Source organism: Arvicanthis niloticus, chromosome 4, assembly GCF_011762505.2.
Source record: "Arvicanthis niloticus isolate mArvNil1 chromosome 4, mArvNil1.pat.X, whole genome shotgun sequence".
Lineage (NCBI taxonomy): Eukaryota > Metazoa > Chordata > Mammalia > Rodentia > Muridae > Arvicanthis > Arvicanthis niloticus.
In genome coordinates this window covers 69,664,006-69,680,595 of record NC_047661.1, presented here as the reverse complement: position 1 = coordinate 69,680,595, position 16,590 = coordinate 69,664,006, and the positions used below count along the sequence as shown (strand labels likewise).

The following is a 16,590-nucleotide window of genomic DNA, read 5'->3' as shown; positions in this document are numbered from 1 at the left end:
GCTGCCAGGGAGTGGAGGCGGAGTCCACAGGCTACAGGTTATTTACTGTCTGCCTAAAGTAATAACCTGGGGCCTCAGAACCACGAGGTAAACAAACTCAAATCCAAGCAAACTCTGTGCGGTTCCTACCATCAGCACGGAAGCTTTAGTCCAACTTTCCTACAGTGTAACCAGGGGCCTCTGGCTGGAACCCGGAGCCTCTGCCAAATGACTTCTGGGACCTTCTCTGCTGGTCTATTCTTGCTAATCGCCAGGGCGTGAGTCCCAAGATAGTCAGCCATTGGGTAGAAGCCCGGCCCTCAGTCTTCAAAGTCCAATTAGGATTCACGTGTGGAAGAATGTCATATGGAGATGGGGGCCCGATCAGAGATGAGTGGTACGCCTTCAAATCTTGGCTTTGTTCTCTACCGTGAGATGGGTCTCCCACTTGTGAAGATTGTGGCTTCGAAACGGACACTTAGGAATCCTGAGTACCAGCCAATACCATCTCAGCTCTTTGCTGAGGAGACATCAAGCCCTCATCAAGATCTACTAGCACTGGTGTGGGTACCTATAATTTTATTTCCGTTTGCATATGGACAGTGTCTTAATATTACTCTCAGATGCAGGCCCCGACAGTGGTTCCTGGCCAGGTGCAACCCAACCTTCTCCCTTCCCCCACCCCTCCTACCCCAAACTCCATGGACAGCATAGGCGGGCGGGGCTTGACTGGGCAGGACCAGGATACAAGATCCTGGTGGAAAGAAAAGGTGTAGTGTTTGGGGCTTCAGCGGGCTAGGCTGGTTTGGCAGAGCAAAGCTCTCCGAACAACAATTAAAGAAGAAAAAAAGGTAATACCCAATGGGGCTATTTTTCTGAACCCAAAAGATAAGGCCTGAAGTGTGTTCTCCTGCCAGGGGCTGCCTCATGTGAGCAGAGGAAAGGAGTAACGGAGAGAATGCAGAGAAGCCAGTATCTTCAGAGGGCAGCCACCACCTCCCGTATAACTTTCCCTCTCACCTTCCTGCAGAAGCATGGAGCTCGGGTGCCCTGAGTTGCTGGAGCCCCCAGAAGATATCTTCTCGACAGGATCCTTCCTGGAGCTGGGATTCAACGGTCCCCCGTCAAAGGTTCTGGTGACCAGGCTACAAGAACAAGGGCTGCAAAACTGGGAGATGAGGCTGTAGCCCAGTCTGTTCATTGGAAGTGGGAGTCAGGTTGAGAAAACTCTGACTAGAAGCCTTAAGTTGCCACAAGGAAGGAGTTCTGATAATAGAGCCCACAAAATAGACGTGTATTGTAACTCTATGTCCAAGAAGGAAAAGCACCAAAGTTGAAGCATTAAGGATCTAAGACTACTGTCAGGTAAGACTTTCAAAGTTCTTCTTTGCAGACATGTGTGCCCTCTCCTTCTATAGGGTCTTCAAAAGAGTGAATCTGACGACTTCCTGAACCTCTTTATCGATCCCAATATGATATACTGCTCAGAAACTTCTGGTAGTGACAGTGGGGTCTCTGAAGATCCTGGCTCCCCCGCCCCACAGGCAACCAGTTCCCCTGCCCTCTATGAAGTTGTCTATGAGGCAGGGGCCCTACAGGGAACTCAGCGGGAAGCTGGGCCAACCTTTGGACTCATCTCCATCCAGATAGGTCAGTGTACTTTTTGGAAATAGGGCAATGGCCCTTTCAGGCCCAGCCCTGCCCATGAGGTTAAGGGGAGAAGGTTCCCAAACTGTGCCACTGCCCAGTCCCTGCCCTGCCGTTACCACAGCCTTCTGATTCCTTTGTCCCAGTCTCTGTATCTTTGTTCAGATCAGTGGAGCCCTGCATTCATGGTACCTGATGCCAGCACAGTCAGTGGACTGCCCTCTGACACTCATAGACATATCCTGCCCAGAGTCAGTACCATAGCCCCAGCACCTCCTGCAGCCCTGGTAAGTCTTGATGCCAGCCAGAACTGGTGTTCCCCCAGTGTACATGTCCTTATTTGAATGGGGGATATAGGGGGAAAGGGGGGAAAAACTATGAGAAACTGGTTTGCCCCACTTTTGGTGGCAGTGGGTTTGAAGGCCAAGGAGAAACAAGCAATTCTAAGAGCAGGAAAGTATCTGGACTGGAGAGCTATTGGGGATCAAGGTGGTAAGGAATCATTTAAGTCTTAGCAGGTGCGATGAGGGGACCTGCTGTCAGAGCGCTAGACCTAGTGTGCATTTACATTTGGCCAGAGCTACTCTCTCAGTCTTGGGTCAGGAAAGGGAATTGGGACAGGACACCTGGGAATCTACCTGGCTAAGGAGGACAGGGTGATAGCGAAGCAGCAGCAGGTGTTTGCACTAGAACAACTGCCCTGTGACAGTGATGTGTGGAGTACCGTATTATGTACCTTTCCAAGATAGACTAGACGCTCCTGCTGTGCAGATCAAGAGAGACCATGCTTAGGCCATAGTCCTCTCTCTACTCTGTGCACCTTGTGTCCAAAGGCAGGGAACAGAATCCTAGCCAAGTGCTAAAACTATGCTTGAAGCTGGGACCAGAAGCCACACTAGGGGTTTTGTATATCAGCACAGGGTTTGTGCTTGTTTTATTTCTGATGAAGCCCTCTGTGCTTCATTCCCAAGAGATTTTGGTTAGAGAGATTGGAAGAAACATGTTATTAAAACACTTGGAAGAAACAGGAGATATCAAGAAAGAAAATGAGTTAGCCAAGAACCAAAGACCATCAGAAAGCAAAAGTCAGAGATGGTGAGCTGGGCCATAAGGAGAGAGCCCTTGCATGTAAGCACAAGGATCTGAGCTGGGAAATCAGGTCTCCAGCACCCACATAAATGGCTACACATTCCCTTAACCCCTATGCTATGAGGGGGTGAAACAGGTGGACCACTGGGGCTTGCTGATCACCAGGCTAGCTCCAGGGCCAGTGAGAAACTCAGGCTCAAAGGAATGAGGTGGAGATGATAGAGCAGGATGTCTTTGGGGACACTTTGACCTCTGGTCACATGTGGCATACACACCCCCAACACACACATTTATTATTGTATATTATATGAGTGGGAGGAGGACAGCACACACATGCCATAGCTAATGTGGAGGCCAGAGGACCACTCTGGACTTGGTCCTCTCCTTCCACCTTTAAATAGATTCCAGGGATTAAACTCAGACTGTCAGTCTTGTGTGGCAAGTGCTTTATCTGCTGTGCCATCTTGCCAGCCCCAAACTAAGTTACTTTTAAATTACAAAGTGAAGCATAAGTTCAGTGTGGTGGCACACACTGGAAACCTCTGCACTTGGGAGGCAGAGGCAGGAAGAGCCACCATAAATTCAGGGCCAGCCTACTCTACACAATGACAGCCCATCTCAAAACAACCAATCCAGGGGCTGGAGAGATGCCTCAATGGTTAAGAGCACTAGCTGCTTTGCCAGGAGACCCAGGTTCAAGTCCAGTTCACAACCATCTGTAACTCCAGTTCCAAGGGATCCAACATCCTCTTCTGGCCTCCATGGGCATCAGGCATACAAATAAGCACTCATATACATAAAATTAAAAAAAAAAAAAAAGCTGGGCATGATGGACTCCCTTAATCCTGGTACTCAGGGGGCAGAAACAGGCAGATTTCTGAGTTTGAGACCAGCCTAATCTACAGAGTGAGTTTCAGGACATCTGAGATTACATAGAGAAACCCTGTCTTGAAAAACCAAACCAACAACAAAATTATAAACACTGTAAATCTTTCAAAGAGGAATATTAGGACCAGCAAGATGGCTTGGTGGATAAAGGCACTAGCTGCCAAGCTTTACACGTTCATTTTGATTCCTAGACCCCACACGGTAGGAAAACAAACAAACTCATTTCTGAAAGTTATCTTTTAATCTGCACACATCCATAAAGATATACAAAAAGACACACATGAAATGAATAACTGGATTGTCAGTGAGAAGGTAGGATCTTCAGCTGATGGCTCAGCTTAACTGGATACTATCTACCCCTCCCACAAACTGCGCTTGAGAAATCAGCTGGGCTCTCCTTAGACTCCTTCTCTTGGGCTGGAGAGACAGCGGCTCAGTGGTTGGGAGCATGAGGATCCAGATTTCCTTCCCAGCTCCCACATGGCAGCTCACACCTGTCTGTAACTCCAGTTCCAGGGGATCCGACACCATCACAGACAGACATGCAGGCAAAACGCCAATGCACATAAAAGAAAACTAAATAAAAAGAAGAAAGGAAAGTACTTGTCTGAGGGTGGACAGCTTAACCTAACAGGTGGAGCTTAGAGCCTGGGGATAATGAATCACATGTTCCTGTGGTTGATGGGCTACCAAATATTTTACCAAATGGAAATTAATGGCTTAATTAATAAACTTAATTAATAAACAATTTAGTTTACCTGACATAAGGAAATTCAACAAAGCTCATCACAGTAAATTCAAACAAGTTCTCTTCTGATTATCCTGAGATACCAGAACAGGCCTTCCTAGCTTGGTTGTAATCTAATGTCAAGGTTCTGTGTGGACAAATAACTTCACTCTCCCTCCTCAGCTTCAGGAAGGCCCTTTGGCTTCCCACAGAACCTGCCTGAATGACCTTTCTGCCCTGACCTTACTTTATCACTCAGTACAGACAGAAAGCAGGCTGGGGCAGAGGGACAGTTTGGGCTTTGGAAGCAGGTGACCTTGTTCCCACCTATCCTCCTCCATTCCTCCCAGCTGTCCTGCCAACGTCTGTTCCTGACAGATGAAGAAAAGCATCTGCTGGGGCAAGAAGGGGTTACTCTGCCCTCTCACCTGCCCCTCACCAAGGTAACAATGGTCCCCAAAGGGTGTCCCCATTACAGAAGCTCCACTTAACCTCTAAAGAGCCTGGATCCCAGGGGACAGTTGGGGAGTTGTGGGAGGCTCAGGGTCCAGCACTGAACGCCGAGCCTCCAGGCAGAGGAGAGAATACTCAAGAAGATCAGGAGGAAAATCCGCAACAAGCAATCAGCTCAGGACAGCCGGCGGCGGAAGAAAGAATACATAGACGGGCTGGAGAACAGGTATATTTGGGTGTCTGGGGCCCTTTCCTCACCAAAGCATGTTCAGGGGCCATCTGCCACGCCTGCTCAACTTCTCCACACTCCCTAGAGTGGCAGCCTGTTCTGAGCAGAATCAGAAACTACAGAGAAAGGTCCAGGAGCTGGAGAGGCAGAACATGTGAGTGGTAGTGTCTGGAAGGAGAGGGCAGGAGCCAGCCACAGGCAAGCCGTTCTCGGGCTGACTCTCTTTTCTTCTCCTAGCTCCTTGGTGGCACAGGTCCACCAGTTACAGAAGCTCACTGCTCAGACCTCCAGCAGAGCTGCCCAGACCAGCACCTGTGTTCTGGTACCATCAGGATGTTCTTTACTTCCCCTCTCCCACCTCTGCCACACTTCCACCTAATACCCGCCCTGCCCAGCCCTGTTCTCCAAACTGTGACAACCTCATTGACCCTCTATTCCCCACGAGTTCCTCCTCTGTTATCCCCAAAGCCCAGATGCCCTCTTGTTCCTTTTCAGATTCTTCTTTTTTCGCTGGCTCTCATCATCCTGCCCAGCTTCAGCCCCTTTCAGGGTCAACCAGAAGCTAGGCCTGAGGGTTATCAGCTTCATGGAGGTAAGAGGCAAGGGCACAACAGCCCCAAGGATGAGCCAGGAAACTCTATTCTCCAAAACAGTCCAAGAGAAGTAGAGTTCTGGGCCAGTCTCCTACCCACACAAATGATCTACCATTACACTTTCTCCTCAGTGATTTCCAGAAATATCTTGACTCACGAGGACATGACAGAAAGCTTGGAGAGCCCAGTGCTAAAGTCCAAACTGGAGGAGCTGCCTGAAGTCCCAACTGCAAATGGTTCAACAAAGACACATCTGAAGATGCGCGTGAAGGCCAGACCCACTGGGCAGATCAGGGGAATGGTGCATGCAGATGAGATGTAAGCCAAATACTTTCTAATCACACAAGAGTTCACACAGGCTTCCCTGTCCTCTCATCCGGGGTTCCCATTGAGGAATCCATAGCCCTAGAATGCTGACTTACTCGAGACACAATCGGGAGATTTCCGTCCCCTAAAGCCAGGCTTGCTTATATGGCAGGGCATCTCAGATACTTCTGTCATACATCTGTGATTTCATTTCTTCTTTATGAATAAGGTCAAGGGGAAACAAATTTTGACTTGGAAATAAACTTCCTAGCTCAAATTCTATCCCAAATTTTCACTAGATAGCCTAAGCTGGTCTCGAACTCTTGATTTGCCTACAAGTATATAGCACCACATCCAGCTTGGAAATTGTGTTTATTATTGTGTATAAGTATGGTGTGTAACTGTATTATTGTGTATACAAGTGGTATAATACATATGTAAAGGTCAAAGGGAAACTTTTGGGTTCTTTCCTCTCACCACCTATTCTAAGAATCAAAGTCAGGTCATCAAGCCTATGCAGCAAGCATTTTTTAACATTTTTATTTATGTATATGTGTTTCTATGTGAGTACACATGTGTCAATGGATTCCCCCTGGAGCTGGCAGCTGTGAGCCAGCTGCAGGTACTAGAACCAAGCACAGTCCTCTGGGAAAGCAGCAAGTTCTCTTAACTGCAGAGCCATCTCTCTAGTCACTGTACCAAGGGCCTTAATGCCTGAGCCCCTCTGCCAGCCCAGAAATTCTATATAAGAGTAAAAGATGGCAGACTGGCTCAGTAGCTAAGAACCTTTGTTGTTCACAAGAAAGACCTGGATCTGGTTCATAGTACTTTCTTGGTGACTCATAGTGATACATAACTTCAGTTCCAAAAGATCCAATGTCCTCCTCTAACCTCTGAGGTCACTAACCAGACATGCAAATGGTGTGTGTGCATACAAATAAACCATTCACACACATTAAAAAAAAGATAAATAAATCTCAAAGAATTTTAAAGCAATAAAAGGGAGAGGTAATAGTCACTTGCTCAATTGTCATTTCCTTTCTCTCACTGTACCTGTGACTTCTTTCCCCAGATTAAAGTATTATTTTTTAAAAAGATTTATTCATTTGGTGGCCAAAGAAGTCATTAAGAGCATTTATTCTTCTTTCAGAGGGCCCATATTGAATTCCCTACAGCATGTAGCAGCTCAGGATCTGGGATCCTCTTCTGGCCTCCATGTAGCAGACACACACATATGGTACAGACATACATGCACACAAATCACTTATACACATGGGAGAGCCTACATCTAAGAAGGGAAATCATCACTTTTCTCTGTGCATATGTCTGTTAATGCATGAGTTTATGTGCGCCACTCACTGCAGGCACCTATAGAGGCCACGGTATCAGAGCTCCTGAAACTAGAAGTGACCGAGCCACCAGACTTGGGAGCTGGGAAGCAAACCCAGATCCCCTGGAAGAGCAGCAAGTGCTTTTTATTTATTTATGTTTCCAAAGATTTATTCATTTATTTATTTTATGGATGTGAGTACACTGTCACTCTCTTCAGACACACCAGAAGGCATTGGATCCCATGATGGATGGTTGTGAGCCACCATGTGATTGCTGGGAATTGAACTCAGGACCTCTGGAAGAGGAGCAGTCAGTGTTCTTAACCACTGAGCCATCCCTCCAGCTCCCAGCAAGTGCTCTTAAGAAAGAACTGAGCCAGCTCACCAACCCTTTCAAATTTAATTACTTTTTTGAGACAGGGTCTTACTAAGTATTCCTTGCTGGCCTGGAGCTCCATATGTAGTCCAAGCTGGCCTTGAACTCACAGAGGTCTGGCTCTCTCTGCATGTCCCACCACACCCAGTCCTCCCCAAGCCAAATTATTATACAGAAAGAAATTGTTTTACTCCTTTATTTCTTTTTAAGACAGTCTTACTATGTAGTTCAGCCTAGCCTGCCTACAGATTTACCAAAGACTCTCCCGCCTCATTCTCTCAAGTGCTGGGATTACAAGTCTGTGTCATGTCCAGCTCTATTGTACTTTTTATTGTGCTCATTAATGGTCCGGAAGAGGAAGTCAGTAAAAATGCTACCACCACAAGGCTCCCGAGTGCAAATCAGCCCACTGAACTTTTTTTCATCTGAGATACAGTCCGTAAGACCCACCACAATACAGCAGAATTCAGCTATATGGACTCAATTTGCTTCCGGACTTTTTCAAGAGCCTTTCTGTCCAGTTGTCGCTGACGAATGATGACGAGGCAAGCGAAGACTAAAGCTACACCCACCACGATGCCTTCAAATTTCCAGAATAAGTGTTGTTCCAGCAGAGCTGAACGGCAGCTGAGGGCAGAAAAGGTCAGTCATTCCCAGGGAAAGTCAGTTTCTCTTAATTACTGTTCTCCACTTCAGCTTACCCAAAACACTATCCAAAAATTAGAGAAACCGAAGTTAGTCCTGCCTGTAGTCTCTGATGAGATAAACAGAGCAGCATTAACCAGCTTGATTGCTTCTTTTCTTTTTTGATAAAGTCTCACTGGGCAGTGGTGGTGCATGCCTTTAGTCCAGCACAGGGGAGGCAAAGGTAGAGATTTCTGTGAGTTCAAAGCCAGCCTGGACTACACATTGAGTTCTAGGACCTCCAGAGCCATACAAAGAAACCCTGTCTCAAAAACAAAACAAACAAAAAGTCTCAAATAGTTCAAGCTGGCCTTGAACTCCCAATTCCTCTGCCTCTACTTCCTAAGTGATAGGATTACAAACACGTACTACCATGCCCAACTCTTCTTCCTTTTGTTATAATGTGTGTGTACATACTCATGCCAAGGAACACACACACAGAAGACAACGTGCTGGAATGAGTTCTATACTTCTACCACTTGAGTTTGGATGCTCAAACTCACGTTGTTGTATTTTTTTAAAGATTCATGCATGTATATATATGCACCATGTGTGTGACTAATGCCTAAGGAGGCCAGAAGAGGGTGTTGGATACCTGGGAACTTGAGTCAGACCAACTTTGTAGGTGCTGAGAATGAGCCAGGGTTCTCTACAATAGTGGTGAGTGCCTTTAATCACTGAACCATTAATCAGGCTCTCTTAGAGATACGTCTGTCTCTGCCTTCTGAGACTGCTGAGATCAAAGATGTGTGTTAGTATACCTGGCTTAACTGCTTACTTACTTGAGATCGGGTCTTAGGATATAGCCTTGGCCAACCAAACTCCTCCCCTACATAGACCAGGCTGGTGTTGATCTCAGCCTGCTTCTGCCTCCTGAGACCTGGGATTCAAGTTATAACCCATCCCACCAACCCAAGACTTTACTAATGGGTTATATTCCCAACGCCCTGACCAAATTCTTTGATCAGAGAGCATAACCAATAACACAGTGCTGGAGACTGGGGTTAGGAATGGGGGGCATTTGGCTCACATCTCCTCCTCTTTCCAGTATGCTATACTACACCAAGACTGGAGATAGCAGCCTAACCTAACAGGATCAGAGGGAGTTACCACAGAAAAGAGAAACAGCCCTTACCTTTTGAATTCAGTCCTTTTAGATGAGCTACATGTGATTTTCTCCACATACCCTGTAGAACCACACTCAAGCGTTGTTTTCTACCAAAAGAAATATCCAAAAGCACATTAGGAAGAGGTAAGCAAGATGGAAGACCTGCTGTTCAGAAAGAGCTGGCGGACAGCAGAGAGCTAATGAAAAGCTCTGATGTGGATGGTGGAGGTAGTTGGTGGAGGAACAATTAGGAGGTAAGGAGAAATTCCAGAATCTTCTGTATTAAAAAATATGAGCAGGGCAGGACAGTACCATCTATATGGATAAGGCATATTTTCAGAGGGAAATTAAGTTCAAGTTTGAGGGCTGCTGAGATGCCTCTGTGGGTAAAAACATTTATAGCCAAGATTAACAAATTGCATCTCTGTGGTGGGAAGGGAGAAACAACTACCTCAAGTTCTCCTCTGCCTTCTGTGGTGCATAACCCACACAAAATGAATAGTAGAATGTTTAAGACCAGCCTGGCCTACATGGTGGGTTCCAGGCCAGACAGTGTTACATAGTGAGATACTGTCTCAAAAAAAAAAAAAAAAAAAAAAAGGAGAGCTGGAGATATGGCTCAGTAGTTAAGAGGTTGTTCTTGGAGAGGACAGAGTTCCATTCCCAGCACCCACATCAGGGTGCATACTCTTTTCTAACTCTGATTCCAGGAGATCTGATGACCTCTTCTGGATTTTTAGGGCAACACACACACACACACACACGGAATACATACATATACACACAGGCAAAACATCTATATATAAAAAAATGAAACAAACAAAAAATAAATACGATTTGAACATAACCTAAGAGCCTGAGAATAAAGAAGGAAGACACAACAATGGTATGCTTAAAAACTAAACCAACCCCCCCACCCCCCAAAAAAATACTCACAATCTGGAAGTTAGAACATGGAGTACACTCTTCGGTCACCACAAACTCTTCTACCAACCAACATGGCGAAGTTGAGGTGCTCACTAAAAGGAGAGAGAGAAAAACGGCCAGCCGAAGACCATTCAAAAAACATTTCTCTCAAAGGCTCTGCCCATCTAGTTTCCCAACACAGCGCTTGCCCTCATTCCATATGGCACCTCCTTTTTCTATCTGTGTTCTGAGTATACTAAAAAAGACATTAGAGGTACTGGGTTCTCGGGCAATCACCCACCTGATAGCTTCTCCTCGCGCACCGGAGCCTCTGCTTCACTGCAGGTAGGGAAAGAGGGTAAGAACAACGGTGAGCTCGCAGAAAACGGGGCATACCCACTTTGGATGTTAGTGGATGAAGTGTACGGGTTCCCGAGGGCGTTAACTATCGGGTTCTCCTGCGATTCCCTTTTCCCTCCCCACTACCCACTTACCAGAGCCTTAAGGTGAAAGCGCACAGCAACCAACAGAGGTGGCCGCCCCGGGGGAGGCCACGCCTCCCCGCGCCCACGAGCATGGAGCGGTCAGGGTCGCACCTGTTGCAGCAGACCTCCCTGAGGTTCCAGCTCAGAGCAGCCAAGTGCCAGAGTTCTCAATCTGGGCCAACTAGAGCTCTATTGGAACGGCCTCGTGACCACTGCGAGAATAATCCATGTGGATGTCTTGGCTAGAAGCGCGAGGTCTTTGTGAGGGCGCAGGCGGCTGAGAGAAGGGCATGCGGGTCCGGACCTAGTGCCCGTGCCCCCCGGCCTCGGTCTCGGGAGCGGCCATCTTGCTCGCGGAGGCTCCTGGTCCCGGCACTAGCGACGATGACTCTTCCCGGGTGCTCTTGTCTGTCCCCTGCTGTAGTCGTTCCGGACTCGGTGGCAACTGGATCTCACTGCGGTTGCGCAGGATCACGTGACTCTTCAGCTGGCCGCCGCGCGGCAGTGTGGTCCTTGTAGTGTTTGCAGAGCCGGCTGGACTGGCGGTTTGTACTGGGATCCCTTCTCCCTAATATCACCTACTTGTCTATTTAAAATCGGGAGAGCGGGGAGGGATAAAAAGAAGCAATACACCGTTCTGTCTGGACTGGGGCCTTCATCAAAACTTTGGGCTCACATTTAGGCTCTTGACACCCTCCGCATTTCTGGCTTAACACCCTGGCCGGCCTTGACACGTTGGGTTCCAAAAATCTGCTGATGGGAGGAGGAACTGCTCGAAATTGAAACTTGCTCTTGTCCCTGTACTCCCACCCTACTCTACACAAATGAACGGTGTGTTTCCCCTTATGTTAGTATGAAACTGCTTCACAGAGCTATTCCTTTGAAAAACCTCAGATGTTCTTATCTCTCCCTTGCTCCTACAAATAAGGAAATGCTCTCAAGGCCAAGAGCACGGAGATTTTTAATATTTACTTGGTTGGTTGATATTTATTTAATTTATGTTATTATTATTATTATTAATTATTATTATTATTTTGAGGCAGGGTTTCTCTGTGTAGTTCTGTCTGCCCTGGAACTTGCTTTGTAGACCAGGCTGGCCTCTAACTCAGAAATCTGTCTGCCTCTGCCACCCAAGAGCTGGAATTAAAAGCCTCTTTGCCTGACTAGAGCATAGAGATTTTAGATTGAAAGTATTATTGGAACTAGATTTAGGAGCTTTTCGATGACTCGATTGGTGTGGTGGCAAGCCTTTAGTCCTCGTACTCAGGAGGCAGGTGGAATTTGAGACCAACCTTGTCAACACAGCAAGTTCTAGGCCAGCCAGAATTAGATGATGAGGCTCTGTGCAGAAAGACAAAAACAAAGAAAGGAAAGAAAACAAGAAAGAAAGAGAGAAGAATCTGTTCTGCTGAAGAGATGGCTCAGTAGTTAAGAGCACCAGCTGTTCTTCCAGAGGATCCAGGTTTGAGTCCCAGCATCCACAGGGACTCACAACTGCTTGTGAATACAGTTAGTTGCAGGAGATCTCACACTCTTTTTTGGACACCACGGGTATCAGGCATGCACAGGATGTGCACCAAAGCACACACACACACATGAAATAATTTTTTAAATTAAAATATTTTTTTCTGGGATGTAGCTAAGATGTTACTCTTGCTGGACACGGTGGCACAGGCCTTGAATGCTGCCACTTGTAAGGCAGAGACAGGTAGATCTTCGAGTTTGAGGCCAGCCTGATCTACAGAGTGAGTAGTTTCCTTGGGGGGTGGGGTAGTGTCACTGTCTATTTGCTGCTTGAGTTTAGGACAGGGTTTTGATGTGGAGCACTGGTTGCGGAGCACTGGTTGTGGAGCACTGGTTGCAGAGCACTGGTTGTTCTTCAACCTATAGTTGTTCTGCCTTTGCTCCTATATGTCGATTCCAGGGTACATGAGACTCTATCTCAAAAACTAAGTAAATTAATGAAGTAAAAAGAAATAAATAATTCCAGATTTGAGGTAGACCAAGTGTACCATTGGAAAGTTTATTTAGAGCCTAGCATTAGTGGTATATTCTTTTAATCCCAGCATTTGGAGGACAGAGGCAAATGGATCTCTGAGTTCAAGGCCAGCCTTATCTACAGAGCAAATTCCAAGACAGCCAGAGCTACACAGAGAAACCCTGTCAGAAGGAAAGGAAGGGAAGGAAGGAAGAGAGGGAGGGAGGGAGGGAGGGAGGGAAGGAAGGAAGGAAGGAAGGAAGGAAGGAAGGAAGGGAAGGAACTTTACCCAGGCAGTATCTTACATGGCCACAGCTGTGCTGTTTTGAAAGTTAACCTGATTTTTTGTATTACCCAGCAAAGTGTAACTATCCCTTTTCTTCTATCTCTGTATTAAGCATGTTTTCTCAAATACTTTGGACTTCTTACTCTCCCTAAAGCTCCTTTCCCCACCATGTGGCAGCTTGTCCATGCAGACTTTACAAAGTCGCTTCTCCCCACAACTTCTCCAGGCAGACGCTGAATCTTACAGCTTGTCTGCCCCAAGAAATATTTAATTCTAATAAAATTGCCCTTGAACTTGAGGGGAAAGCACACAAGCTTTCCCCCATAAGTGAGAGTCCTATCTCAAAAATACACATATATCTTTATGTTGTGTGGGTTTGTGTGAGTGCTGTTGTGCCATGGTGTGCTTGTGGAGGTCCAAGGACAATTTTGTTTTGTTTTGTTTTTTTGTTTGTTTTTTTCGAGACAGGGTTTCTCTGTGTAGCCCTGGCTGTCCTGGAACTCACTCTGTAGACCAGGCTGGCCTCGAACTCAGAAATCCGCCTGCCTCTGCCTCCCAAGTGCTGGGATTAAAGGCGTGCGCCACCACCGCCCTGCCCAAGGACAATTTTCTAGAAGGTTCTTTCCACCTTAAAGCAGGATCTTTTTCCTGTGCTGTGTGCTTCCTGGCAATTCTGTTTCCACAGCCCACCTTGTTTAAGAGTGCTGTGATTGTAGATGTGACTCAGCGTCTGGCTTTTTACAAGGTTCTGCCAGCCTGTGCCCTCCAACCCTACATCGTGATTGAACTCACGTTGTCAGGCTTCATGGCTGACACTTTTACTCATCTCAGTGTTTTATTTTGTGTGTTTAAGACCTCATGTCACTGTGTAGTCCAGGCTGAGACATTGCTGAGGTATGGGACTCCCATGGATGAGACAGACTAAACTGTGTCAGGCAACTGTCTCAAAGTGGAGAATAAGAAAGACAGAGGGTAAAATATAGACAGGGTCAGTGTATCCAGCCTGGACTTTCTGGCTGTTATTTTGTGTGTCAATAGTTTTATCCCCTTTATATTCCAGGAATTAAATGTTTATATCACAGCACTTGAGAGGCAGGAGGACTACTGCAAGTTCAAGGCCAGCCTGGTCTACATTGTGAGATTCTGTGTGGAGGTCTGAATGAGAATGAATGAATGAATGAATGAATGAGAATGAATGAATTCTGTGTGGAGGTCTGAATGAGAATGGCCTCCATAAACACATATATTTGAATGATTGGTCCCCAGTTGTTAGAACATTTGGTAAGGACTAGGGGGTGTGGCCTTGTTGGAGGAGGTGCATCATTGGGGTTGGCTTTGAGGTTTCAAAAGCCGACAGTATGTTCAGTTAGCTCTTTCTCTGCCTTGTGCTTTTGGATTGAACGTCACACAGAGCTCACAGCTGCTGCTCTCGAGCCATGCCTGCCTGCTTGCTTCCATGTTGCCCACCGTCATGGTCATGTACTCTTAACACTCTGAAACTGCAAGCAAGCTGCTAGTAAACGTGAAGAAGACTTTAAGTTGTCTTGGTCAAGGTGTGTAACAGGACTTTGGCTGCTTTGTGGGTTCTTCTTCCTCCACCCTTCACTGACCCCTCTTCTGCCTTTTCAACCTCCTAATACTAGGAAGGAGAAAAGAAAGATAGAGGAACAAGGGGGTGATGATATTGTTAGGCTACTTCCTGCCGATTGGGGGCATCGAGTTCCTTGGAGCAAGTTTGATCTTCACCATCAGTATATCTAATTTCTTCTTATGTCTTTGTACACAAGTACTTAACAAACAGCATCCAACCACCAGCTGGCCAACAGGCCCCTCTACCGGGGCTCTAGCATTTATTTATTTACTTTGGTTTTTCGAGACAGGGTTTCTCTGTGTAGCCCTGGCTGTCCTGGAACTGACTCTGTAGACCAGGCTGGCCTCGAATTCAGAAATCCGCCTGCCTCTGCCTCCCAAGTGCTGGGATTAAAGGCATGTGCCACCGGCTCTAGCATTTATATATCCTCTGAAAAGTTCCCAGAATTCCAAACATCACACACTAGCAAAAACTCTCTGCAGCTGGCAACATCGCAGTCACCTGCTGTGAAGCAGCACCACAGCCTCACTCACGCCTGGGGTTAAAACAAAAGCAGTCCTATAATATTTCTGTGTTTTTAAAGAAACCAAAATTCTCACTACAATGGTGTCTTCACAGCAATAGAAAAGTAACAAAGACATCCAGTTGTAGGAAATCAAAAAGAGGAGATATGAAGACAGCTAACGAGGGAGGAGTCTTGGCCATGTGAGCCTGACGACCTGGGTCCAGTCCATGGGAGGAGCAAGCTGACCCCCGGGAACTGTCCTCCACGTTTAAACATGCAGCCACACATGTAACAGTAATAAAGATAAAAACTTATTTAATTTTGGACAAGTCTTACTTTTGTAGTCCTAGGTGGCCTGGAATTCACAGAGATCCACTTGCCTCTGCCTGCTGAGTACTGGGATTAAAGGCCTGAGCCACCAATCCTGGCGAAAAACCAAAAACCAACCAACCAACCAAAAAACCAAGAAGAGCTGTTTTTCTTTTAAAAGCTTGTCTACTTCTCTGCTCACCTATGCCGTCGAGAAGCTGTTTAGTGATTATAGTCTGGCACAAAGCAGCTGCTCAGTAAATACAAACAAGTGACTCTCTCCTGTGTCCCTTTCTCCCTTCAAATTGTGAAAAAAGTTTGTATCAAAAGGTGGCAAGCCCATGATTGGCCAATATTTCATAAGTCTCGCCCACATTATATAGCAAAAGAATCTCTAGTAAAGATATGCCAAGTCTCTTCACTCTCCTCTACCTGGTAAAGCTTTGTTTACAAAAAGCCTTGCTGCATCCCAAGTAATGCCTGCTCTTGCAGTGGACTCTTTCCTTCTCTCTCATTTCCTTTTTGAGGATTCATTTAAAACTCATCAATCTCAAAAGATTCTGAGGCTGAGCTCCCAACAGTGACGTGAGGCAGAGTAGTCACCACTTGACATTAGAACAAAACCTAACTGAACTTTCAGTTTGGGTTTTGGCATACCGTTTTGTTTTTTTGTTTTTTTAAACAAAAAGAAATTGGCTTGCTAGGTTACTCTTATTTTGTTCATGTATTTCTTTGTGCAACACTGAGAATATTCTAACAAAAGCAGCTAACAGTGCCCATCAAATACCTAAGTTGACTATATCAGAATCAAAGATGTCCCACATCTCCTTGGGTAAACCATACTAAGGGCTGCTGTTTCCTGAAGCTTGGCTCAGATCCTTCATCCTTGGGTTACTGTGTGGTTCCATCCCACTCTTGTAGTCCTCAGGAACCCACAGTGGAAAAAAGATGTCTATCCTTCAGGCTGCCCCTCTGCTTGCTGTTTTCATCTCCAGTGAAAGAGTTGGGGCAAGGAAGGGGAACCCAGCCAGATTCAGGTGAACCAGTATCTTGGCGTGAGAAAAATTGTATTTGAGTGAAGAACAATTCTGACAATAATGAAAATAATGCAAGTAGAACA

The 16,590-nt window shown here is 46.3% G+C and overlaps 2 protein-coding genes across 4 annotated transcripts; one reads left to right on the top strand and one right to left on the bottom strand.

Moving 5' to 3' along the window:
• The first annotated feature begins 59 nt into the window (after nucleotides 1-59).
• On the top strand, nucleotides 60-6,929 carry Creb3l4 (cAMP responsive element binding protein 3 like 4). 3 transcript variants are annotated; one of them, XM_076932802.1, is made up of 10 exons: nucleotides 60-542; nucleotides 1,010-1,109; nucleotides 1,398-1,629; nucleotides 1,792-1,913; nucleotides 4,681-4,773; nucleotides 4,903-5,009; nucleotides 5,098-5,166; nucleotides 5,250-5,334; nucleotides 5,508-5,604; nucleotides 5,737-6,929. In XM_076932802.1, the coding sequence occupies exons 1-10, from the start codon at nucleotides 346-348 to the stop codon at nucleotides 5,925-5,927; spliced, it is 1,293 nt and encodes a 430-aa protein (XP_076788917.1). In that variant the 5' UTR covers nucleotides 60-345; the 3' UTR covers nucleotides 5,928-6,929. The 3 variants fall into 3 exon arrangements, with proteins under 3 accessions (XP_076788917.1, XP_034357219.1, XP_076788918.1); XM_034501328.2 differs by having other exon boundaries at nucleotides 60-546; XM_076932803.1 differs by lacking the exon at nucleotides 60-542 and adding an exon at nucleotides 774-830.
• Nucleotides 6,930-7,800: 871 nt separating this feature from the next.
• Nucleotides 7,801-11,244, bottom strand: Jtb (jumping translocation breakpoint). Its single transcript, XM_034499352.2, has 5 exons — nucleotides 10,811-11,244; nucleotides 10,618-10,655; nucleotides 10,347-10,429; nucleotides 9,438-9,517; nucleotides 7,801-8,245 (listed from the first exon to the last, which is right to left on the bottom strand). The coding sequence occupies exons 1-5, from the start codon at nucleotides 10,891-10,893 to the stop codon at nucleotides 8,089-8,091; spliced, it is 441 nt and encodes a 146-aa protein (XP_034355243.1). The 5' UTR covers nucleotides 10,894-11,244; the 3' UTR covers nucleotides 7,801-8,088.
• Between the last annotated feature and the right edge of the window lie 5,346 nt (nucleotides 11,245-16,590).